Below are 19467 nucleotides of genomic sequence, written 5' to 3'. Positions count from 1 at the left end.
TTTTGCCTTCATTTGTTAATTAATTATTTATCTCTCTCATGGTAGTATCAATAGTTATAAATTGTGTATTTTTATATGTGTTGTCTAATAGTTGTTGCTTTTTGGATGTTCAAATAGCATTGCTCTTTTCTAATCAAATAACTCACATAAGTGAGAGCATCAAATAGTGATTACGGTGCATCTTGGTAGATGTGTTTACATCTAAACCAATCTAAAATAAAAACTTTAACCAATTTAAATAACTAAAAACCGCACAAAATTAAAATTTATTGGATGTGATTTTATAACAACTATTCGGATGGGATCAAGCTTTTTTGCATTCAAACCGAACAGAACGTGTGGCCATTTAAATTTTTTGATCTGATCTTTTTTGTCTCATAACTGATCTAAACCGTTCTGCGAACACCCCCTTCCCGGTATATAGAGTTGGATTGCCGACAATAGCAATCCACGAGTCTGACAAATGATTACTTCCTCCGTCTCAAAATGAATGATTCATTTGTAATAAAAAATTGTCCCAAAATAAATGCAACTTTTGATTTTCAAGGCAATACTACTTTCTTACTCTTGATATATTTGGCTATGTATTTGTGGTGACAACGATTACAATACACGATAAGGATAATTTAGTTAAAGTATCATTCTTCCATTCAATTATATATATTTTTCTTATTCAGTATGAAATAGAAAAACCAATGACTTGTTTCTGGACAAAGAGAACATTATTTGTGTATGATTAGTGTAAACTGATAAATTAAAATTTAACCATGAGATTGTAATCAACGGTTCAATGCTCATTTGATTAAAAAAATAAAATCGTTTAATAAGAGTAATTATGGAGTGCTCGTAAAGACTAGTTCAATTGACAATTCTGAAATTGTTAGGTTGGACAAACCTTTGTCCAGGTTCAAATCCAAAACCTTGCGGTGTTGAGTTCAAATGATGTTTACCACTTCGTCACAAATAAAAATAAATAAATAATCGTGGAGTCAAATTGTAACACCAATAAATGTCTATGACTATGACTAGTGAATGATTATGTTCGATGATTGAATGTACATAATTCATCCGTGAAAGAAGTTTCATACGTAACCCCTATTGAACATGCAAATTTCTATATCTAAAAGTATTCTACACATCTGCGTTCAGAACAACCATTTCAAGTAACCATACTCTGTAAAGATAAATAAATGTGGTTAAAAGGTAAGGGGACAACAATATGTGTAAATCATTCAATCTCCTCAATCAAACATTTGCCTCTTGATTCTGCTTTATTGTTCAATTTTTCAGCCTTATTGCTACCCTGAAATTCCATGGCTGATGTCTTTTGTCCCGTTACAATGGCTGCTAAAGAGGACCAAACTTCCTCTGGCTGGTCATGAACCCAACACATGATGAAATATATCTTCCTTTCTGCCTGCTTAATACTACTTCTAATCTCATTCTTCTTCAACTTTCTTGGCTTTTCTGATTTGGCCTCCTTGTCTCCTTCTTGAATCAACCGACGCAAGTCGCAAAGGGCACACACCATAGCAGGACTTCCCAATGAAAGTAGACTGATAACATCATCAATAACACCTAAACCGAACTGCAGCCCCCCCATGTGTTTGTAAGCTGGAGAGCATACCTGCTCCAAGCAATGAGTGAGGGCTTCCAGTACAGTCTCTGGCTGCCCACCGTGACCCAACACTGAGGACACACTCAACACAACCATGGCTGACCCTATCGGATCTGACCTCCAATCACCATTGTAGAGGCGAAGAGTGAAGCAGTAGGAGTATAATATATCAACTAGGTGAACAGTTAAAAGGGGTGACGGTTCCTTGGAACTAAGCTTACTCAGAGGAGGTAGCGGAACTTCAGGGCCGAGAGGAATTTCACTTGGTTCGTTACTTCCAATTTCATCTACCGGTTCCTGCTTTGAAAGAGGTTGAACAAGTTGAGTTCCTTCCTTACTGAGACGGATTTTTTTGGCAGAATGCTTTGACCACCATGGATCCCATGGTGTGATCATCTTGCTCAATTCGCCAGTAGCAATAGCTCTGTGAAATCGTTTCTTCTCTTCAAGAGATAAATCATCGAAACTGATTTCTTGTCCTGTAGTGAAATGAAAATAAAATCAGCCTCACCCAACCATAGATAAAAATCTGTTTTACTGGTGGTGCGGGGGTAGAGCAGTTAGAAGATACACGCAATAAAGGATATGTATTCAATAGGAACATACCTGACATTATTTTTTCCATCGTCTCCTCGGACAAAGCTGAATCTTCAAAAGCTGGGAAAACAATTAGATAGAAATTTAGTACCCTTCTTTATTGGTATAATTAGAGAATTAAAAATTATGACCTCAAAAACTCTTCCAACATAATCAAACACAAAACAATAAGAGTTCACTTATGATGTGATAATTTGTTTACAAAATTACATTCGTTAAATGATCAACAATGCTAGGCTGTAATTATTCTAAAATCCACTAAACTAAATGCTTCATTGACTTTACATCATTCAGCAACTATGAAAGACCATCTTCTAAAAAATTAACTTGTTTACAAAGTCACAAACATTTAGTGGTCCCGTAACAAATAGCAAAAGCAAACAGATGTTTTTCATTGACAGAATAAAATAAAAAGCAAACTGATGGCAACTCCTTTTATATTGGAGGTGCAACACTTTTTTGCGGAATCCGCCACTTGACATTTACTACATTAGATCTTTAATGAGTCTGACTATTAGAATGGCACGAGGGTTCTCACATGACATGGCAACCTCAACAGGTATACTGGGACAGTGGGACGACAATACAAAGCTGAGAGAGGAGGGTAACCCATCTTATTCATTAGGGGATATTCCAGATTTTCGCCAACCTATTATTGAAAATAATAAAAGGGAATCTATGAAAGGGTCGGATGAGCAGCGGGATAACACGCATAAAAAACCTCAATTGATCTTCTCTCTCCAGTTTCTCTCTGTATCTCAGCCAGTCAGTCCTCTCTGGAAAACCCTACCCATCTTATGGGGATAACACACAGGAAAATAGGCGTCATTATCATAATTATCGGCCAAGTGCTTCTAATGATGCATGTTCCGTGTATGATAGGAGTACATGAAATACTCTGAACAGTGAGCAGAGCACTGCTAACTTCAGTTCTTAGAGTTTTATAACTGACAGAGTGACAGTTAATACCGTTGTTCATGCATTGTTAAGTTCAACAAGCAAATAAAAATGAAATTCAGTTGCAATCAATTTCTCTAACACTAATTTTCCAAAACTTCATTAATAATAACTTAATAAGGATGTTGTGAAGCAGATGACGCATGGGCATGATACCACATTTTCATTGTGAATTTTGATATTTCATGCTTCTTTGGAGATGGGGTGTTCCTGGATTTACATATTTGGGTGAGATTTGCAGAGCTATAAGTTATTATTGGCCCACAATGTTCTATTCTCATGTTGCCACATTAAAAGTTATTATTGGATTTACATATTTGGCCCACGACGTTCTATTCTTAAGCAATCTTGCCTGGATTAATTTGAATGACAGTAACATCTCTCAGGATGTACAGGGGCATAATCCTTCAAGTTCAGGGGCCGATTTGGAGGTTTAGTCAAATATTTCACTGAAATTCAGGTTTTAATAGAGCCCAACACATTGAATAACGAACTCCACATTTTGGGTGGAGCTAGGAAGTTGTATGTTTTTGAGGGAAAAGCTAGGAAGTTGTTGAATTGAATGTCATTATTATAACTAAAAATATATCCTTGAGAAAGAAAAAAAATACAAAACCAAATAAACTCACATGCAAAGATAAATATCAAACAGAAAGAGTGCAGTGAAACAACTCTGAAATATCTGAATTTCTGAAAGCAAAGCAAAAAATACAGATGACTTACAATCCTCATCCATGCTATCCATTTCCTCTTCTGAATGAAATCTCTTCAGTATGTCCAACATTTTTTGTTTGGTTTGTTCATTAGGTTGCATTTGCTGGAGCTCTTGAACTACATTTTCTTTCATGAAGGATTCAGTACAACGAAGACTATGAGACTGTAAAAATTACAATAAAAGGGATCAAAAGAAGTTCATAACAAGCAAGGAACAATATTTAAAATTAGAGTATCTACAGAAAGGAGTGAATTGCTAATATAGTTTCAAGTCCACAAGATAAACTTTGGTTTTGGTCTCCTAATTTTTCTTCCTTTGATGATATATTCCTCATGAGAGAAATGTAATGATTGACAATTTTCATTAGAGAATTTTGAGGATACGATCAGAAGTTTTATGAAATCTTTTTTTTTTAGGAAGTTTTATGAAATCTTTTAAAGCAGAGAAAAGACTCAATAATATAGATCATTGAAACTTGACTATGTTTCTAGATATATTGAAGCAGATCACATGTTGACATATTTCCCTTACCGCACAGGTAGATATTACAACATCCAGAACTTGACTTAGAACTTTACACCATGTTCAAAGAACATAGCATTTGGCTCTCTTTCAATCTTTGTTCTTCTCCTTGAGTATCTCTTACGAGTTTAGTGAAGAAATACAAATTCACGGCTCAAGATATCATTGAAGAATGATCAATAAAGTAAAAATTCAAAAGAGATTTGAAGAAAAAAATAATAATAATAATAAGGCTAGTGTTAAAGGATAGTATTATCCAATTAACCGATCCAAGATTTAAAAAAGGTTATAAAAACAATATCATCAAAATGAAGTTAAAAAATATCCCTGAAATCAAAGATCCTTGACCGCATTAGTCCCGACATGGATTGAAGGGGCTAATGTGATCAAGGGTTTTTAATTCCACAGTTGGATTAGGAATTTCATCAATTTCAAGGACCAAATGATTTAACCCTTTACACTTTCAGCAATCAAATTGATGATCACATTAACAATTTTACAAAATCATATACATCAAATTAAAGAATAACATTGCAAAATAAAAGAGTTGCCATCACATAATTGGACCATTGACCTTAATACAACAGATTTTGGACCATTGATCTTGTCACACACACAGATTTACAACACAAATTAAACATAACCAGCTCATATCTACTTCGAGGTAGCTTTACTTACTTTATAACATGGGAGGGAGCAGTATCGTGAATTGCATCGAGGACATGTGTATTGGGAGAAATGCTTCTGACATCTGTTTTTGTATGAAAAAAGTATAAAAGAGAGTAGTTTGATCAGTACTTCTACTGAGAAATGAATATTAGAAAAATATCTAAATGAAATGATTAATTTTCATTGCAAAGGCTAACACGACATAGAACTCAAACCAAATCAGTTTTCCAAAACTAGGGTCTATGGTCTTAGTACCGTATGATTTTCAAGGAAGTGAAATCCAAACTATTTTGCATACACATTCAGTGATAAAGCAAACAATGCTTTTAAGTTTCAAAAGTTATTCTAGAAAATAACTATCCATCTCTTGGCAAGTCTCACAGATTACCTCAATAAGTAATCAGAATTCCTTTTAACCATTAGTAAAAGTAAATTTATTTCATCTACACATCACATGACTTGCTGCATGACTCAACTATCAAGCATAAGTGCTTAACAGCTGAAAGTGAAACTATCGAAAAAATGAGTAAATATCAGCTCATCAGTCCTAATAAAGTTCAATTATAAAAATAGCTAAAAGAAACAGAATTATATTTCTCTTACATAAGATGAGATTTAGAAAAATAATTAAATGAATAAAAAACAAAAGCAGGCAGACATTATTTATTCATGATCTCAGTATAAAATATCTAATATGTTAAAAAAACTATGATAAGTTCCAGAGTAACATACACATGACAGATTATTTGGGCAGGGTTCAGTGAGGAAGTAGAAGATTGGTCGGATGTAACAATAGTATCTGCCATTATTCAAACACCGGAGCCAACAAATTACTTTCCTTTGATTACCAACTGCAATTTTATCCTTGAAAAATCAGTATTTCAGTTCCAGTCCAAGGTGTTGGGTCCAGATAGCAAATGCAAGTATTTGATATTTTGGTATATTCAAATAATACTCAAGCCACTTCAAATTGACACTAAGTTGTGATCACTAATCAGAGTCTGCAATCAGCAATCATTCTCCAAGGAAAATCACAACACAATCAGCTATCAACTACCTCATGCTACTTTCTACTCGCGGGAGCCTGAAGCATAGGAGTGGTATGTGATTTCTCAAAGTAATCAAGTCAATCACGTAGCTTCTGTTGGGTAAGGCTTCTCAATATTTTTATTAATTTCCTATTAAAAAAAATCACAAATCACTTGGTCAAATTATCTTAAAATGTTCAATCCACGAAAATCTCAGAAATAATCTGCATGAAATAAATCAACTAGAAGTTAAACACATTGCACTTTATTTCCACATACAGTCACACACAAAAAAAAAGGGCAACTTGGTGGTGCTATAAATCCCCTGCCATTGCAGGGTCTAGAAAAGGGCTAGCCCTATTGTGGATCTCTTTTCTCTTATAAGCAGCCTTACATTACATTTGCAAAAGGCTGATTTCAAAGCTCAATTGGTGATATCCTAGTCACAAGGTAGCATCTCCACTACAAAAATGTTACGCTGATGTATGTCATATTATTTGGGAAAACATTACAAAAATTGAGGATCCACTATAAGCACTACTAAAATTTCAATATTTCCTGATATTAAGAGATAAGGTCATCTAGTATTCTAACATTGATGCTTCAGTGCGATGTTAAGGTTATCATAAAGTGGCATAATGTTGCAGAAAGAAACTAGCCCAGCTAAGCTTGATCACACATCTGACGCCATATGGCTGGACTCAACTTCAACAACGTAGGTCATTTTTCCAAGCTCAAGCTCTGTCTCGTGATATAATATAACAAGGGTCGTTCCACCGCACTAATTAATTGGAACTCTTATTACTAATCTAAAATAATGTGTTTTCACTCAAACATTTGGGTAATGATACGGACCAAGCTACTGCTCTAACAACGGAGTCTCTAGTAAGTATTTATACATAGGCCTATTTTACAAGTTTTTGTGCTCTATGAAGCATGGACACAGACACAGACACAGGCACCGATAATAATTTGAGAAAATGACATAATTCAACGTAATCATGGATGTCGGTGTTGGACACCGACGCATGTCCGACACTGGAACACACCTTATCCTAGGAGTGTCCGTGCTTCATAGTTTGTGCTCAAATAATCAATGAATGGCTTAAAACCTTCTACTTTCTAGCTCTTAACGAACTAAAATATTATCATTGAAATTCATAACAATTATATGAAGGATATTGCCTAAAATTCATCAATTGTTCCATGTATGATTCCAACTTCAAATTCAATCAAAACATAAGAAAAGAACAAAATTTCTACTGGCCCAGTTTTTAAAAGGACAATAGATTTCACACAAAACATTTAACAAACAGCTTATATGCACATTAAAGAGTAGAAAATGTGAAAGCAATACTAACCGTAATCGAAGTGGAAAAAAGAAAATTAAAGCCCGAGTTCTTAGTTATCTTTCGTTGGTGCAATCAACAAGATGAGATATGATATAGGTGCTTTTGTTTTCCACGAAATTGAAGTAAAGAGAAAAAACATTGTGAGCGCGAGAAGATACGAGATGGAAGAAGCGTCTTCTTCAATATTCGCTTCTTCACAGTGACACAATGCACTTTGATTTGGGCCTATATATAAATTATAATAATGGAGGATACTATTCACACCTCCTATTCTTGTGTTTGCACCCCCCCCTCATATCTCATTTTTAAGATCAACACCAGTGAGTTGAGATATTTCTCATTCATAGGTGGTGTTCGCATATATCAACTATAGGTGGTTTTTAACTTGACCAATCCAACCATGTGGTCACAAGTCAAATGTAAGGCATAAGTCCCTTACTCAAAATACATCATTGATAAAATGATCCACTCTCAGCACTTTCATTAAACACATGGAATACAAATAGGAGGTGCTTGGAGGCCCTTGATATACAATACAAGACAAACAATTGGAGAGGGTTTTGTAGCATAGCAGTATACGTTGTTGAGATAAAACAATGACTAGAGGAGAGGGGGTTGCTATTTCTCTTCTCCATTATTAACGCAGTTAACAATATAAGATGATGATGCCACGGACAAGCATCTACTTTACGCTGCATTATCACATTTAGTCTTGTTTTTTTTTTTTTTTTCCAACAGATTCTACATAATTAAAAGCATAATTTAAGAGTACACTACACACAGGACATTACAAATGTTTTTCATTTTTGTGATGAAGTTTGATAACAAAAGCACAAATTTAACATACCAACTTTAAAAAAGTTTTCATTTTTTTACCTAAAAACATTATTTTGAATTGTATTAAACAAATCGTCATTTTAGAATGATATATGATATAAATTAAAATTAATCAGCATCAATGAAATTCAATCTCAAAGCATTGTACAAATTATTCTGAATTAGGGTTTGAGAAATCAAAATTGGGGATTATCAACAATTCTAAATTGGGGTTTGGAATTTGAATAATCAACTGATTCACCCATTAACAAATAACAAATAACAAGCATCATTAACAAAATAGAACAAACCTGGAGGAGAGTGGAGAGGAGAAGGAATGAAAATGGAGGCAGTCTGAGAGTTGAGAGAGGGAGTCAGGGAGAAGCAAAGGAAAGTAAAACAGAGACTAAGAGAGGGAGAGTCGCTTGCAGTTCTTTGGTGGTGCTTCAATGGTGACTTTTTTAATACACCTCTTACCTTCATTCTAAAATATTCCAACAAACATACATATTGTTTTCCTTAATTGTCTTTCATGTCGTTTGAACAAGTTACTATATGTTTTGTAGTTCTCCCTTTGTCTTGCAAAGAATGTCAAATTTGCAACAAAACAAAATGAACGCTCCATTTAATATCAATTTTTTCCAATTTTACTTTTTAATTAATATTATATGCATCACTCGCAAGTTATTATATTCTATTTTACAATTATGATAATGATGTACAAATCGGTGTGTGTGATAAATGATAAATAATATGGTAATCTATTATTCTTTTTTATATACAAAAAAGAGCCGAAACCCCCATTATAAAGATATTCTTTAATTTCTATTATAAATTTTATCTTCTACCCTTACACATATACATTCATCTTTTAAAACTATATAAAACAAATTCAATTTTACTTCTTTTATCATTTGACTTCAACCCTACAAAATATTTTTGATGCGCATTGTGGAAGTGAATAAGTTTCTAGAAAACTTGAGTTAAGTTTTTCGATAACCAAAATTGTAGAACTGAATACTTAGGAAAAAGATTTCTGAAAATTTATCTAAACCTCTAATTGAATTTTTTTATGTTTTATAGCGATGAAGGTATAAGGGTCAAGGTTTTAAAAAACGGTCGCGGTCGCGATCACGGTCGCGTTAAGGTTGTCGCGATTTCGGCTGTAACGGACGCTGCGATACAAATAACGGTCTTCGCGGTGTAAATTAATCAAAACGTTTCACAAAACGTATTAAAACTATTTATATTATCATATACTGTATAATAACTTAGATTAATACTTTTTCCATAATTATAACATGTTTAAAGTAAATATAATAATAAAAATAGATTACATTTAGTAAAGATAGAATGTTTGACAGATTGAAAAAAAATTAACTAATAAATAACTACTCATAGCATATCTTTAAACAAAGTTCATGATCAATTAACTACATTTAGTTCACATCATAAATTTTTATGAATAAAAAAGAGGCATTAAAGTGCCAAAAATGGTGTAAAAAATAATAAAAATGGTGAAGAAATAAATAAAAACAGAATCGGCTCAGCTGGATTAAATCTGGACCACTTGATACATCAAAGGGTCCAAACTTAATCACTAAAGGGCTCATCACAGCCACAAGATCTAAATCAAAGAGTTAAAAAAAACAAGGGTGCAGAATTAAAACAGAGGGGGTGTAATAACAAGCTGCATATGGAAGGTGAGGGGCCCGCAGTCAACAAGGAAGGAAGGAGGTCAACTCCTTCTTCTTCCTCTAGTTCACGTAAAACACCAACAACAACATCATTATCACTTCAAAAATTAAAATCTCAATTCTTCACCAAATCTCACAAACTAAAATACCATTTTGCTTGGATTTTCACGCTGATCATGAATCTAAACTTATATTTCACAGTGAATGTTTGTATAGAGAGAAAAATGAGAAAAAAGTTTTGACTGAATTTTCAAGTCTGAACGGAGTCCGTAACGGCGTTTCGCGGCAGCAACGGCGTTCCGTAACGCCGTAACGGCGATTTTGCTGTGATTTTTGTTCTCAACGTGAAAAGGTCCAAAAACGGTCACGGTGGCTGCCGATACCGATTTGTAACGGCCGCAATCCAGGTACAGGTCCGTTTTTTGTAACCTTGATAAGGGTATAGGGTAAAACTTTCAACTTTTATTTATAATTTTGCTTGTTTGGTTAATTAAAGTTAGTTTGGGCCGGGGATATAAATAAATAAATTAGAAATTCATGGTCCAAACTTCAACCCCTACCCTACATCTATATTTTAATGTGTTTACCAATTGAGTTTATGGTCATTGCTCACATGGACTACCTTACCTTTATTACTCCCTCCGTTTCAAAATGAGAGTCGTTTTAGGTGTTTACACACATATTAAGAAATGCAATGATTAAAAGAAAGAGAATGGTTATTTTACGAAATTATCCTTATTAACTATTGGTTGGTTTTGAAAGTAAAGTAATATTTTGGAAGTAGTGTGCAGAATATTAATTGGAGGATACAATTGAAAAGAAAAAGTTATTATTGCATTGGAAACTGAAAGTGACATTCATTTTGAAACAAATTTTTTTGGGTAAAGCGACACTCATTTTGAAACGGAGGGAGTATTATTTTTTGGTGTAATCCTACCTATAAATTTTACTATGAAGATATTGGATAGGTGTATATCTATTAAAACATTAATTATTGCTTCCAATGGAAAGTGGCCATTACGTAAAGAAGTGGAAAGAGATGAGCATAGTGCACACGAAGTAAACAAATATGGATAAAATGGGTTAATTAATCAATCAATGCTTTGGAAGCTCACATCACATATGTACACATTGAGCCTAAACTCAAAATTTCAAAAGTGGATTTATGGTTTGTGCATGTTTGCGTGTCGTGTGTGTGGCCATGGTAATCTTAGTTAATTTCTTAAAGTGTTAGCAATTAATGGTTCTGCGTGGCATGGATACATTACATGCAGACAGAAAAAACGAAGTTTGCATGGGGTTCAATTAATGGAATGGATTATTAGTTAGGATCTTATGAACAAAAAAAAAATAGTATGAATAATTTTGACGACATTTTTAGACGGAAGTAATCAAATTGGTACATCAACAAGAAAATGATCCTTTTGGCAATATGACATGAAAACAAGTAAAGGATTGATATGCAATTTCCCACGTTGTTAAACCTTTAAATGGTAAATATGAATATGATAATTCATTTCAAATTGGACACATGATTGTAATAACTATTAAGTAGGTAAAGTTTGGGTGATCGAAGGATGGTATGTAATATGTATCATTAACTATATGATTTTTTTAATCCATTTATAATTTCATGTGTGAACCAACAAACAATGTCGTTTGTACCATTCATTATTTTGTTGTGGAATTTTCTTCTAAACATGTCACTCTTTTACATCACTCGGAATCTCTATTTGGTGCAATTTCTAAGTCACTTCCTCATTGATGTATAAGTTTATTCTTCTTTCTTTTATTAAATTAAGTCAAAACTACTAAATCAAATAGAATTAATGATGTATAATAGTACATGCATATGATTCTTTTTTTTTTTCTTCGCAATTACAAGGGGAAAGGAGGACTTTGTTTGTACTATTTGCTAAATGACTGCCCTCTAATTTAACTTAAAAAGGACTTCATCTTTGTTAAGGAGTATAAGTGAACCGTCATAATATTCCTAAAGGCTTAGAAGCCCTCCAGAAAGGCTCTAAGACCTCCAGAAGGGCTCAGGCGCCCTCAATAAGGGCTCTTGAGACCTTGGCGCTCTCGCCTTGAGGCACCGCCCTTCTAAGCTTCTAGAAACCTTTAGAAACCGCCTAAAATACACAAATACCCATGTTGCTTGGGAACCAAGCAACCGAAACCCAAGCCCATAGCAGGCTATAAATACTGCTCATGAGAGCATTCTCAAGGCATCTAATCGTCAGTCTAAACCCTAGAATCCTAGTATTCCTTACCGTACTTTTTTTGCAAGTACAGTTGGCGCCGTCTGTGGGGAAAGGTAAAACTAGCCTTGACCACGTTTTCTCAATCATGAACCAGTGATTTGGAAATCCTAAAACCTACTCAATTATGCCGAGGTAATCATGACGTTGATGTCGCAGCCGCAAACCCCACCCTTGGTGATGTCGTCAAGAAACAGTATCAACGTCATCTACGGAGGCATCAACAACCACGTGCACTGTTATTCATACGTTCAGGTCCTCTCGAAGGTCGACACACGAAAATCCATATCATCGCCGCTACTAGAAAGAAAGCCGCAAGCAATCAGACTCAAAGACCAGATAAGTTTTCGGCTCATATTTTGTCGGTTTCAAACGAAGGCATCACTATCATGATTGTCGTTCATTGATGCTTGAAAAGCTTCAAAATAAGTATACGTGTTCACATGTCGGAGACACCAGCATATATGATAAAAGTTCATCTATTATTTAATTTTGCATCGGTTTAATTAAATATATAATCATGCACAATTAACTGTTGTGAGAATAGGCCCCTGTATGCTATTCTTTTGAAATAAATAACATTATTTCCTTAAATCGGTGCTGAAGAGATTTCAGAGAAACAATGTTTTTTCAAAATTGATTTCCATATTTTTCTTCTACTGTATCCCAGCTCATGATACGTGGCGATTAGCCTATCACATATCCAGCCCGTGATATTAAAACTGAAAAGAGCCAATAAGGTAATTTATGCAAAGGTTTTGATAATTGGTTAACATGACTCGTATGTATATTTGTTCGTATGTATATCTGTGTCCGGAGAATTCTACAAAACAAGGTCGGACAAAGAGAAGACTTTAACAAAAACGGTGAAGGTTGGACGAGCAGTTGCTTTGGCGAGGTAGGACTCTCCCCATCAATTTCAGATAAGGTTAGACGAGCAGTTGACTCGGCGAGGAACCAATCCCGCCATCTTTCGATTCGCCACGATGCAGTTGACGCGTAAAACGTTCCCAAACCTCAAAATTTATCTCACAACCGTGTCTACGGAAGTAATCAGCGACAATGGTTTCGTCAATATCACCTTAAGCATCCGACATATATCAATCAGTACACTATGCAATATACTAATGAATATGAAAGCTTCACTACGTCGGCTATGTCGCTGAATGAAGACCCACTAGCATCATATTTACGCTTGCCGCTTCTCAAATCATCAGCTTTGCCGCTTCTCAAATCATCAGCTTTGCTTTGTTTTCTTTGTTTTCTGAACATGCCGTCTCGAATCAACATCACTTTCCTCATCAGATGACGACATACACTCTCAAAGCGATTCTCCCACCCTGAAGTAGTTTTCGAAGGAATATCAGGTTCTATATTTTTTATACTATTCGATTTGAAGAAAATTTATCTCCTAATATATTCTGAGAAAATATACTATTTGAATTGAAGAAAATGTATTGTCCAATATATTTCGAGGAAATATAAAGTCATTTTTACCAAATATCGGTTCGCAAGACAATGGCAAAGTTACGACCCCGACAACAACAACAGGTAACGATCGGGAATGGGCGTTTAGTTCCAATCTAATAAGGAGGTAGGCGAGTTAGTAATCTAATAAAAAGTAGGCGAGTTGGTTATCTAATAAGAAGTAGGCGAGCTAGTCCTAATTTGAGAGGAAAAGAACTAGAATAATAACTTTGTCTTATATTATAAAATAAGTTCTCATTAGGAAAATTGTTTAAACTACTCTAGGTACCCCGTGGCAGAAAGTAAAGTATAGCATTGTTAAAAGGTCGCATGAGAGGGATTCTGGCAAGGAAAGCCTTGGTATTTAAGAGGTCCAAGGACCCACCTCTCTTTCCTGGGAACCCCGTTTATGCACCATTTACTTTGCAAACTGAACCAACTGTTTAGTAGATACATAGGTAATGGAGAAATAGAGCTAGAGTAGACAAAATTGACCCACGTTAGAAGAATAAAATTGGGTAGAAGAACTAGTTTCCAGCTTTGTAGGAGAAATTGAAGATAGTGTAACAAAACTAATCAATTTCAAGATGAACATAAAAACAAGAAAATGAATTGGGCGAGTTAGTTCAAATCTAAGAAGGGAATAAGTGAGTTTAGATTTAAGAGAAGCGACAAAAGTTGAATTGAAGAACTAATTCCAATCTAATAAGAAGAAAGAAAAATATCACAAGATAATTAAGTAAGAAAGTTGTGGAGTGAGAAAAGCGAAAAAGAATAGGAAGAGGAGTAAGAATTGTGGGCGAGTTGATAAGAGAAGAATAGTTAGTTCTCATTAAGTATGATTGCATATGAGTATGGGCGAGTTAAATAGTTAGTTCTATTAAAGTATGATTGCATATGATTAAAGGCTCCTTTATTTACGATATTGATTTCTTTTATTTACGATATTGATTTCTTGGAAGTATGGAAGAATTGTTATATTTCATATAAATAAGGCTTAACAAGCCCGCCAAAGGCAAGATCAACGAAAGGAGAGTACTCGCCAAACAACACGACATAATGCATATGGATGCAATCGTCCCGCCATTAAGAACAGGAATATGAAACTCTAAGTTATCCTAAACTTTATCAAACTTTGAGATTTGTTTTGCAGGTCTTTAACGAGGATAAAAGCCTTCTCAGAGTGAAGCCCTCCCTCAGAGTGGGAAGCATGATTAAAGCCTTCTTAGAGAAAAGTCTTCCCTCAGAGCGGGAAGCAAAAGTCCTCCTTCAGAGTAGGAGGCGCCTTCCATCAGAGTTGGAAGTGTAAAATAAAAAGTCTTCCCTCAGAGTGGGAAGCAAAAGTCCTCCTTCAGAGTAGGAGGCGCCTTCCATCAGAGTTGGAAGTGTAAAATAAAAAGTCTTCCCTCAGAGTGGGAAGCAAAAGTCCTCCTTCAGAGTAGGAGGCGCCTTCCATCAGAGTTGGAAGTGTGAAATACAAAGTCCTCCTTCAGAGTAGGAGGCGCCTTCCATCAGAGTTGGAAGTGTAAAATAAAAAGTCTTCCCTCAGAGTGGGAAGCAAAAGTCCTCCTTCAGAGTAGGAGGCGCCTTCCATCAGAGTTGGAAGTGTGAAATACAAATCCTCCTTCAGAGTAGGAGGCGCCTTCCATCAGAGTTGGAAGTGTAGAATAAAAAGTCTTCCCTCAGAGTGGGAAGCAAAAGTCCTCCTTCAGAGTAGGAGGCGCCTTCCATCAGAGTTGGAAGTGTAGAATAAAAAGTCTTCCCTCAGAGTGGGAAGCAAAAGTCCTCCTTCAGAGTAGGAGGCGCCTTCCATCAGAGTTGGAAGTGTAAAATAAAAAGTCTTCCCTCAGAGTGGGAAGCAAAAGTCCTCCTTCAGAGTAGGAGGCGCCTTCCATCAGAGTTGGAAGTGTAAAATACAAAGTCCTCCTTCAGAGTAGGAGGCGCCTTCCATCAGAGTTGGAAGTGTAAAATAAAAAGTCTTCCCTCAGAGTGGGAAGCAAAAGTCCTCCTTCAGAGTAGGAGGCGCCTTCCATCAGAGTTGGAGGCGCCTTCCATCAGAGTTGGAAGTGTAAAATAAAAAGTCTTCCCTCAGAGTGGGAAGCAAAAGTCCTCCTTCAGAGTAGGAGGCGCCTTCCATCAGAGTTGGAAGTGTAAAAAACAAAGTCTTCCTTCAGAGTAGGAAGCGCCTTCCATCAGAGTTGGAAGTGTAAAACAAAAAAGTCTTCCCTCAGAGTGGGAAGCGCCTTCCATCAGAGTTGGAAGTGTAAACTAATAAATCGGACAGCCCGCCATCAGGGTTTCTCTTGAAAACAAAGAATAAACGCCAGGCGTCTCGACACGATCGCCGAAGTGCTTATGTCAACATTTTAGGACGCCGAAAGGTACCAGTTGATTGATAAGGATTTAATCGGATCTACAAAAGAGACGTAGTCGCTGAAACGCTCACTTTTAAAGAAACGACTCCCGCATCCCATCAACAATCAACCAGAAGCACCAACATGCAGAATTAAATCAAAGCAACGTATAAAATCATGAAATTACTTAACATTCGTGGAAAATCAAGCCACGGAAGAAAGGGATACCGCATCAAACAAAGCTTGAATAAATATTCAAAGTCACAAACACCAAACAAATGAAGATCAACCGATAAAAGTCGCCAGGACATCACGCCAAATGTTGAGAATCTGAGCTCACATAGTCACCGGAGCATACGAGAAAATAAGCACGACAAAATTCAAATTGTTGCAAATCGCCGAAGCATCAAAAGTAATAAAATCGTTTGTAAATCTCCAAAAACGAATTCAGCAAACAAAACCGACGCAAATTTAATGAGGAATCGCCATAAAAAAGTAAACTCGTCACAACGAGACAAACCACTTCGCCTTGTTCCAAGACTCGTGCTTGGGGGGCTGTGAACCACCAAAACCTTTCTAAAGACTTAATGATCTCTAGGAGATCCAGTCCCATGTTGTCATCACTTCGCCTTGTCCCAAGACTCGTGCTTGGGGGGCTGTGAACCGTCATAATATTCCTAAAGGCTTAGAAGCCCTCCAGAAAGGCTCTAAGACCTCCAGAAGGGCTCAGGCGCCCTCAATAAGGGCTCTTGAGACCTTGGCGCTCTCGCCTTGAGGCACCGCCCTTCTAAGCTTCTAGAAACCTCTAGAAACCGCCTAAAATACACAAATACCCATGTTGCTTGGGAACCAAGCAACCGAAACCCAAGCCCATAGCAGGCTATAAATACTGCTCATGAGAGCATTCTCAAGGCATCTAATCGTCAGTCTAAACCCTAGAATCCTAGTATTCCTTACCGTACTTTTTTTGCAAGTACAATAAGGATTTTATCTCTCTTCAAGAACTAACATATCACACAATTAAAATAGGAGATGAAAAAAATAAAGAATATGAGATGAAAAAAAAAATTAAGTACCATAAACATAAACATATGAGATGAAAAAAATAATATAAACATAAGAAAAACTATACTAAGAGGGAAGTAGTGAAAAATAAATATTACAAAATAGGAGAAAACCCTAACAAATAAAATGGTTGAAGAGTGTTGGGGAAAAAGAAGTCAAGATAAAATAGTAATAAATTTGGGGGGCATTTTGCACATAAGTGCAAAACTTCAGGGGGTATTTGCAAAACGTCATGTTGACTAACAGAAATTTTTTACGGATGGGGTAAATTGATTAATGTTGTGCAATTTCAGGGGGATAATTGACGTTTTGTTAATTTCAGGGGGGGTAATTGATAAAACTTACAATTTCAGGGAGTTAATTGCCTATTTACTCATATCTTTTTATTTGAAATTGTTTTTGGATTTTTTTGTAGATCATTGTTTTTGCAAACAACTATAACAAACATATATAATGCTCTTCAAAGTGGTTTTTATTAAGTTATAACAAACACCCTTTTGAACCTGTTTGTTACAGATTAGAATACAAATGATTCAATAATTTAGAGTTTTTTTTTTTTTTTTACATTTTATAAAATATTAGAATCTATTTGTGATTATTTATTGTAGTAAAATAATTTTTGGGAAAAAATTAATTTGTTTAAAACAAATATATAAAAGGAATATTTTGCTGCAAAAACATTTCAACCCCCCTTCCTCTCTATATAGGATTTTTCGTTACATAAGACATAAAATGGTAAAAATATGTCGAGGAGTGAAATGATTAGGATTAAAAAAATTGTGTTTCTGCTGGCCATTAATTTTCATAAACATAGATAAACTATTGATCTTTCAAAAAAAAGATATACTATTTATTCTTAAACAAAAAAAAATGATAAACTATTGATGATTAGTAAATTTTAAAATATGATGAGTAGTTTGTTGAGATATTTATGCTACATAAATATTAAAAATGAATTAAAAACTTAAATAAAATATCTAATTGATAAGATCAAATAAAAAATAATATATGAAGTTTGTTGAGATATTTATGTCAAATATAATATTTGTTTTAGAAAATAAAAAATATTGAGAATAAACTTGAAAGCGACACGTGGCATAAAAACCTTACTTTATATATATACTATTGATTGATTGATTGATTATTGATATACTATTGATAACACATGTAACAAATAGATAAGAGTAAATTTAAATATTAAAACAAATGTAACAAACGTGACCAAAAAATAATGTTAAAGATTGGACTTTAAATCCTCTAAAAAAAGATTAGTAACAAACTTGAGCAAAAAATAATGTTAACGATTGGACTTTAAATCCTCTAAAAAAAAGATTAGCAACAAACGTGAGCAAAAAATAATGTTAAAGATTGGATTTTAAATCCTCTAGAAAAAGATTAGGACGCAAAATATTTTACAGAAAGATTTGTTAGCACTATATTAAATATTAATAAGTAGGGTTCTCGCAGTTCATAGTTCGTTCCTGCATTTAGTTTTTCTCAACCTCTCTCAGTCCTCTACATCAGAATTCATAATTAACCTGTAAGTTTTTTTTCTTTTTCTTTCATGTTACAAATAATTAAAGTCGATTAATTTTATGGATTATTTGACTTTGCTGGTTTATAAGCGATTATGATTCAAATTGTTTACGCAACAATAGTTTGATAGTAATTTCGAGTTTGAGTGATGAATCCGCTCTGCACTCTTCAATTGCTTTCTTTCATGGTGTTATTTGTTTTGAGTAGTCAACTACATGCACAACAACCACTATTAACATGCCTAACAACAACTACAACAAAGAAAATAAATCAAACCCCTTACGCATAAACCTCTAAGAACTTATCTATGATTATTAAAAAAAAAAAATTAACCAGTAGTATAGAGCAAGCCATTCTATTTGGTTTATTGGGATATGTTGGAATTAATGTTTAGAAATCATGCACGATTGGAGTTTTTAGGTTCTCTCTAATTTTTGTGTGAACCATGAACCCTATTTTTGTGTTTACAATTTGGATAAAGTTTGTTGCCTTAATTCTAGGCAAACAAAATATTGCTTTGTGTTTTTTTTTTTTTAAAGAAAAATATTGATTTGTTAGAAAAATTGTAACAATCTTTATTTGCGGTTAAAAAAACATAACCGATACAACGAAACAATATAAATACAGAATTACAAGTTATGGGGAAAATCACGTAAATCTACACTATATATAAAGAAAACTACGCCTTTCAACACTTTTTGGCTGACTTTTTCCTTTCTAAAAATACTCTCAATTTTCAATACAAATAACACATATAACAAATAGATAAGAATAAATTTAAATATTAAACTAAATGTAACAAACACGATATAA

General features: G+C 34.6%; 1 protein-coding gene across 4 annotated transcripts; it reads right to left on the bottom strand.

Annotated features, from left to right (window-relative positions):
• Positions 1–953: 953 nt before the first annotated feature.
• LOC146953295 (HIT-type Zinc finger family protein) lies at positions 954–8808 on the bottom strand. Of its 4 annotated transcripts, none has more exons than XM_085708529.1 (7): positions 8586–8808; positions 7468–7650; positions 5811–6256; positions 5088–5160; positions 3896–4049; positions 2225–2275; positions 954–2097 (listed from the first exon to the last, which is right to left on the bottom strand). In XM_085708529.1, the coding sequence occupies exons 3-7, from the start codon at positions 5882–5884 to the stop codon at positions 1229–1231; spliced, it is 1221 nt and encodes a 406-aa protein (XP_085564655.1). In that variant the 5' UTR covers positions 5885–6256; positions 7468–7650; positions 8586–8808; the 3' UTR covers positions 954–1228. The 4 variants fall into 4 exon arrangements, with proteins under 4 accessions (XP_085564655.1, XP_085564656.1, XP_085564654.1 ...); XM_085708530.1 differs by lacking the exon at positions 7468–7650 and having other exon boundaries at positions 5811–5929; positions 6136–6256; XM_085708528.1 differs by lacking the exon at positions 7468–7650.
• Between the last annotated feature and the right edge of the window lie 10659 nt (positions 8809–19467).

The sequence above is a fragment of the Medicago sativa genome, chromosome 1 (assembly GCF_051527215.1).
Source record: "Medicago sativa cultivar Bolivia chromosome 1, Bolivia_mono, whole genome shotgun sequence".
NCBI classification, from domain to species: Eukaryota; Viridiplantae; Streptophyta; class Magnoliopsida; order Fabales; family Fabaceae; genus Medicago; species Medicago sativa.
Note: the sequence above shows the minus strand (reverse complement) of the source record. Positions and strands in the feature narration are given on the sequence as shown.

Bases quoted from the DNA above. Each gene is read 5' to 3' on its own strand.
- LOC146953295 (XM_085708529.1), bottom strand. From the start codon at position 5,884: ATGGCAGATACTATTGTTACATCCGACCAATCTTCTACTTCCTCACTG. The intron at 2,276-3,895 runs GTAAGTCATCTG...TTGTTTTCCCAG, and splicing joins GGATAGCATGGATGAGGATT to CTTTTGAAGATTCAGCTTTG. The intron at 2,098-2,224 runs GTATGTTCCTAT...ATTTCACTACAG, and splicing joins GATGGAAAAAATAATGTCAG to GACAAGAAATCAGTTTCGAT.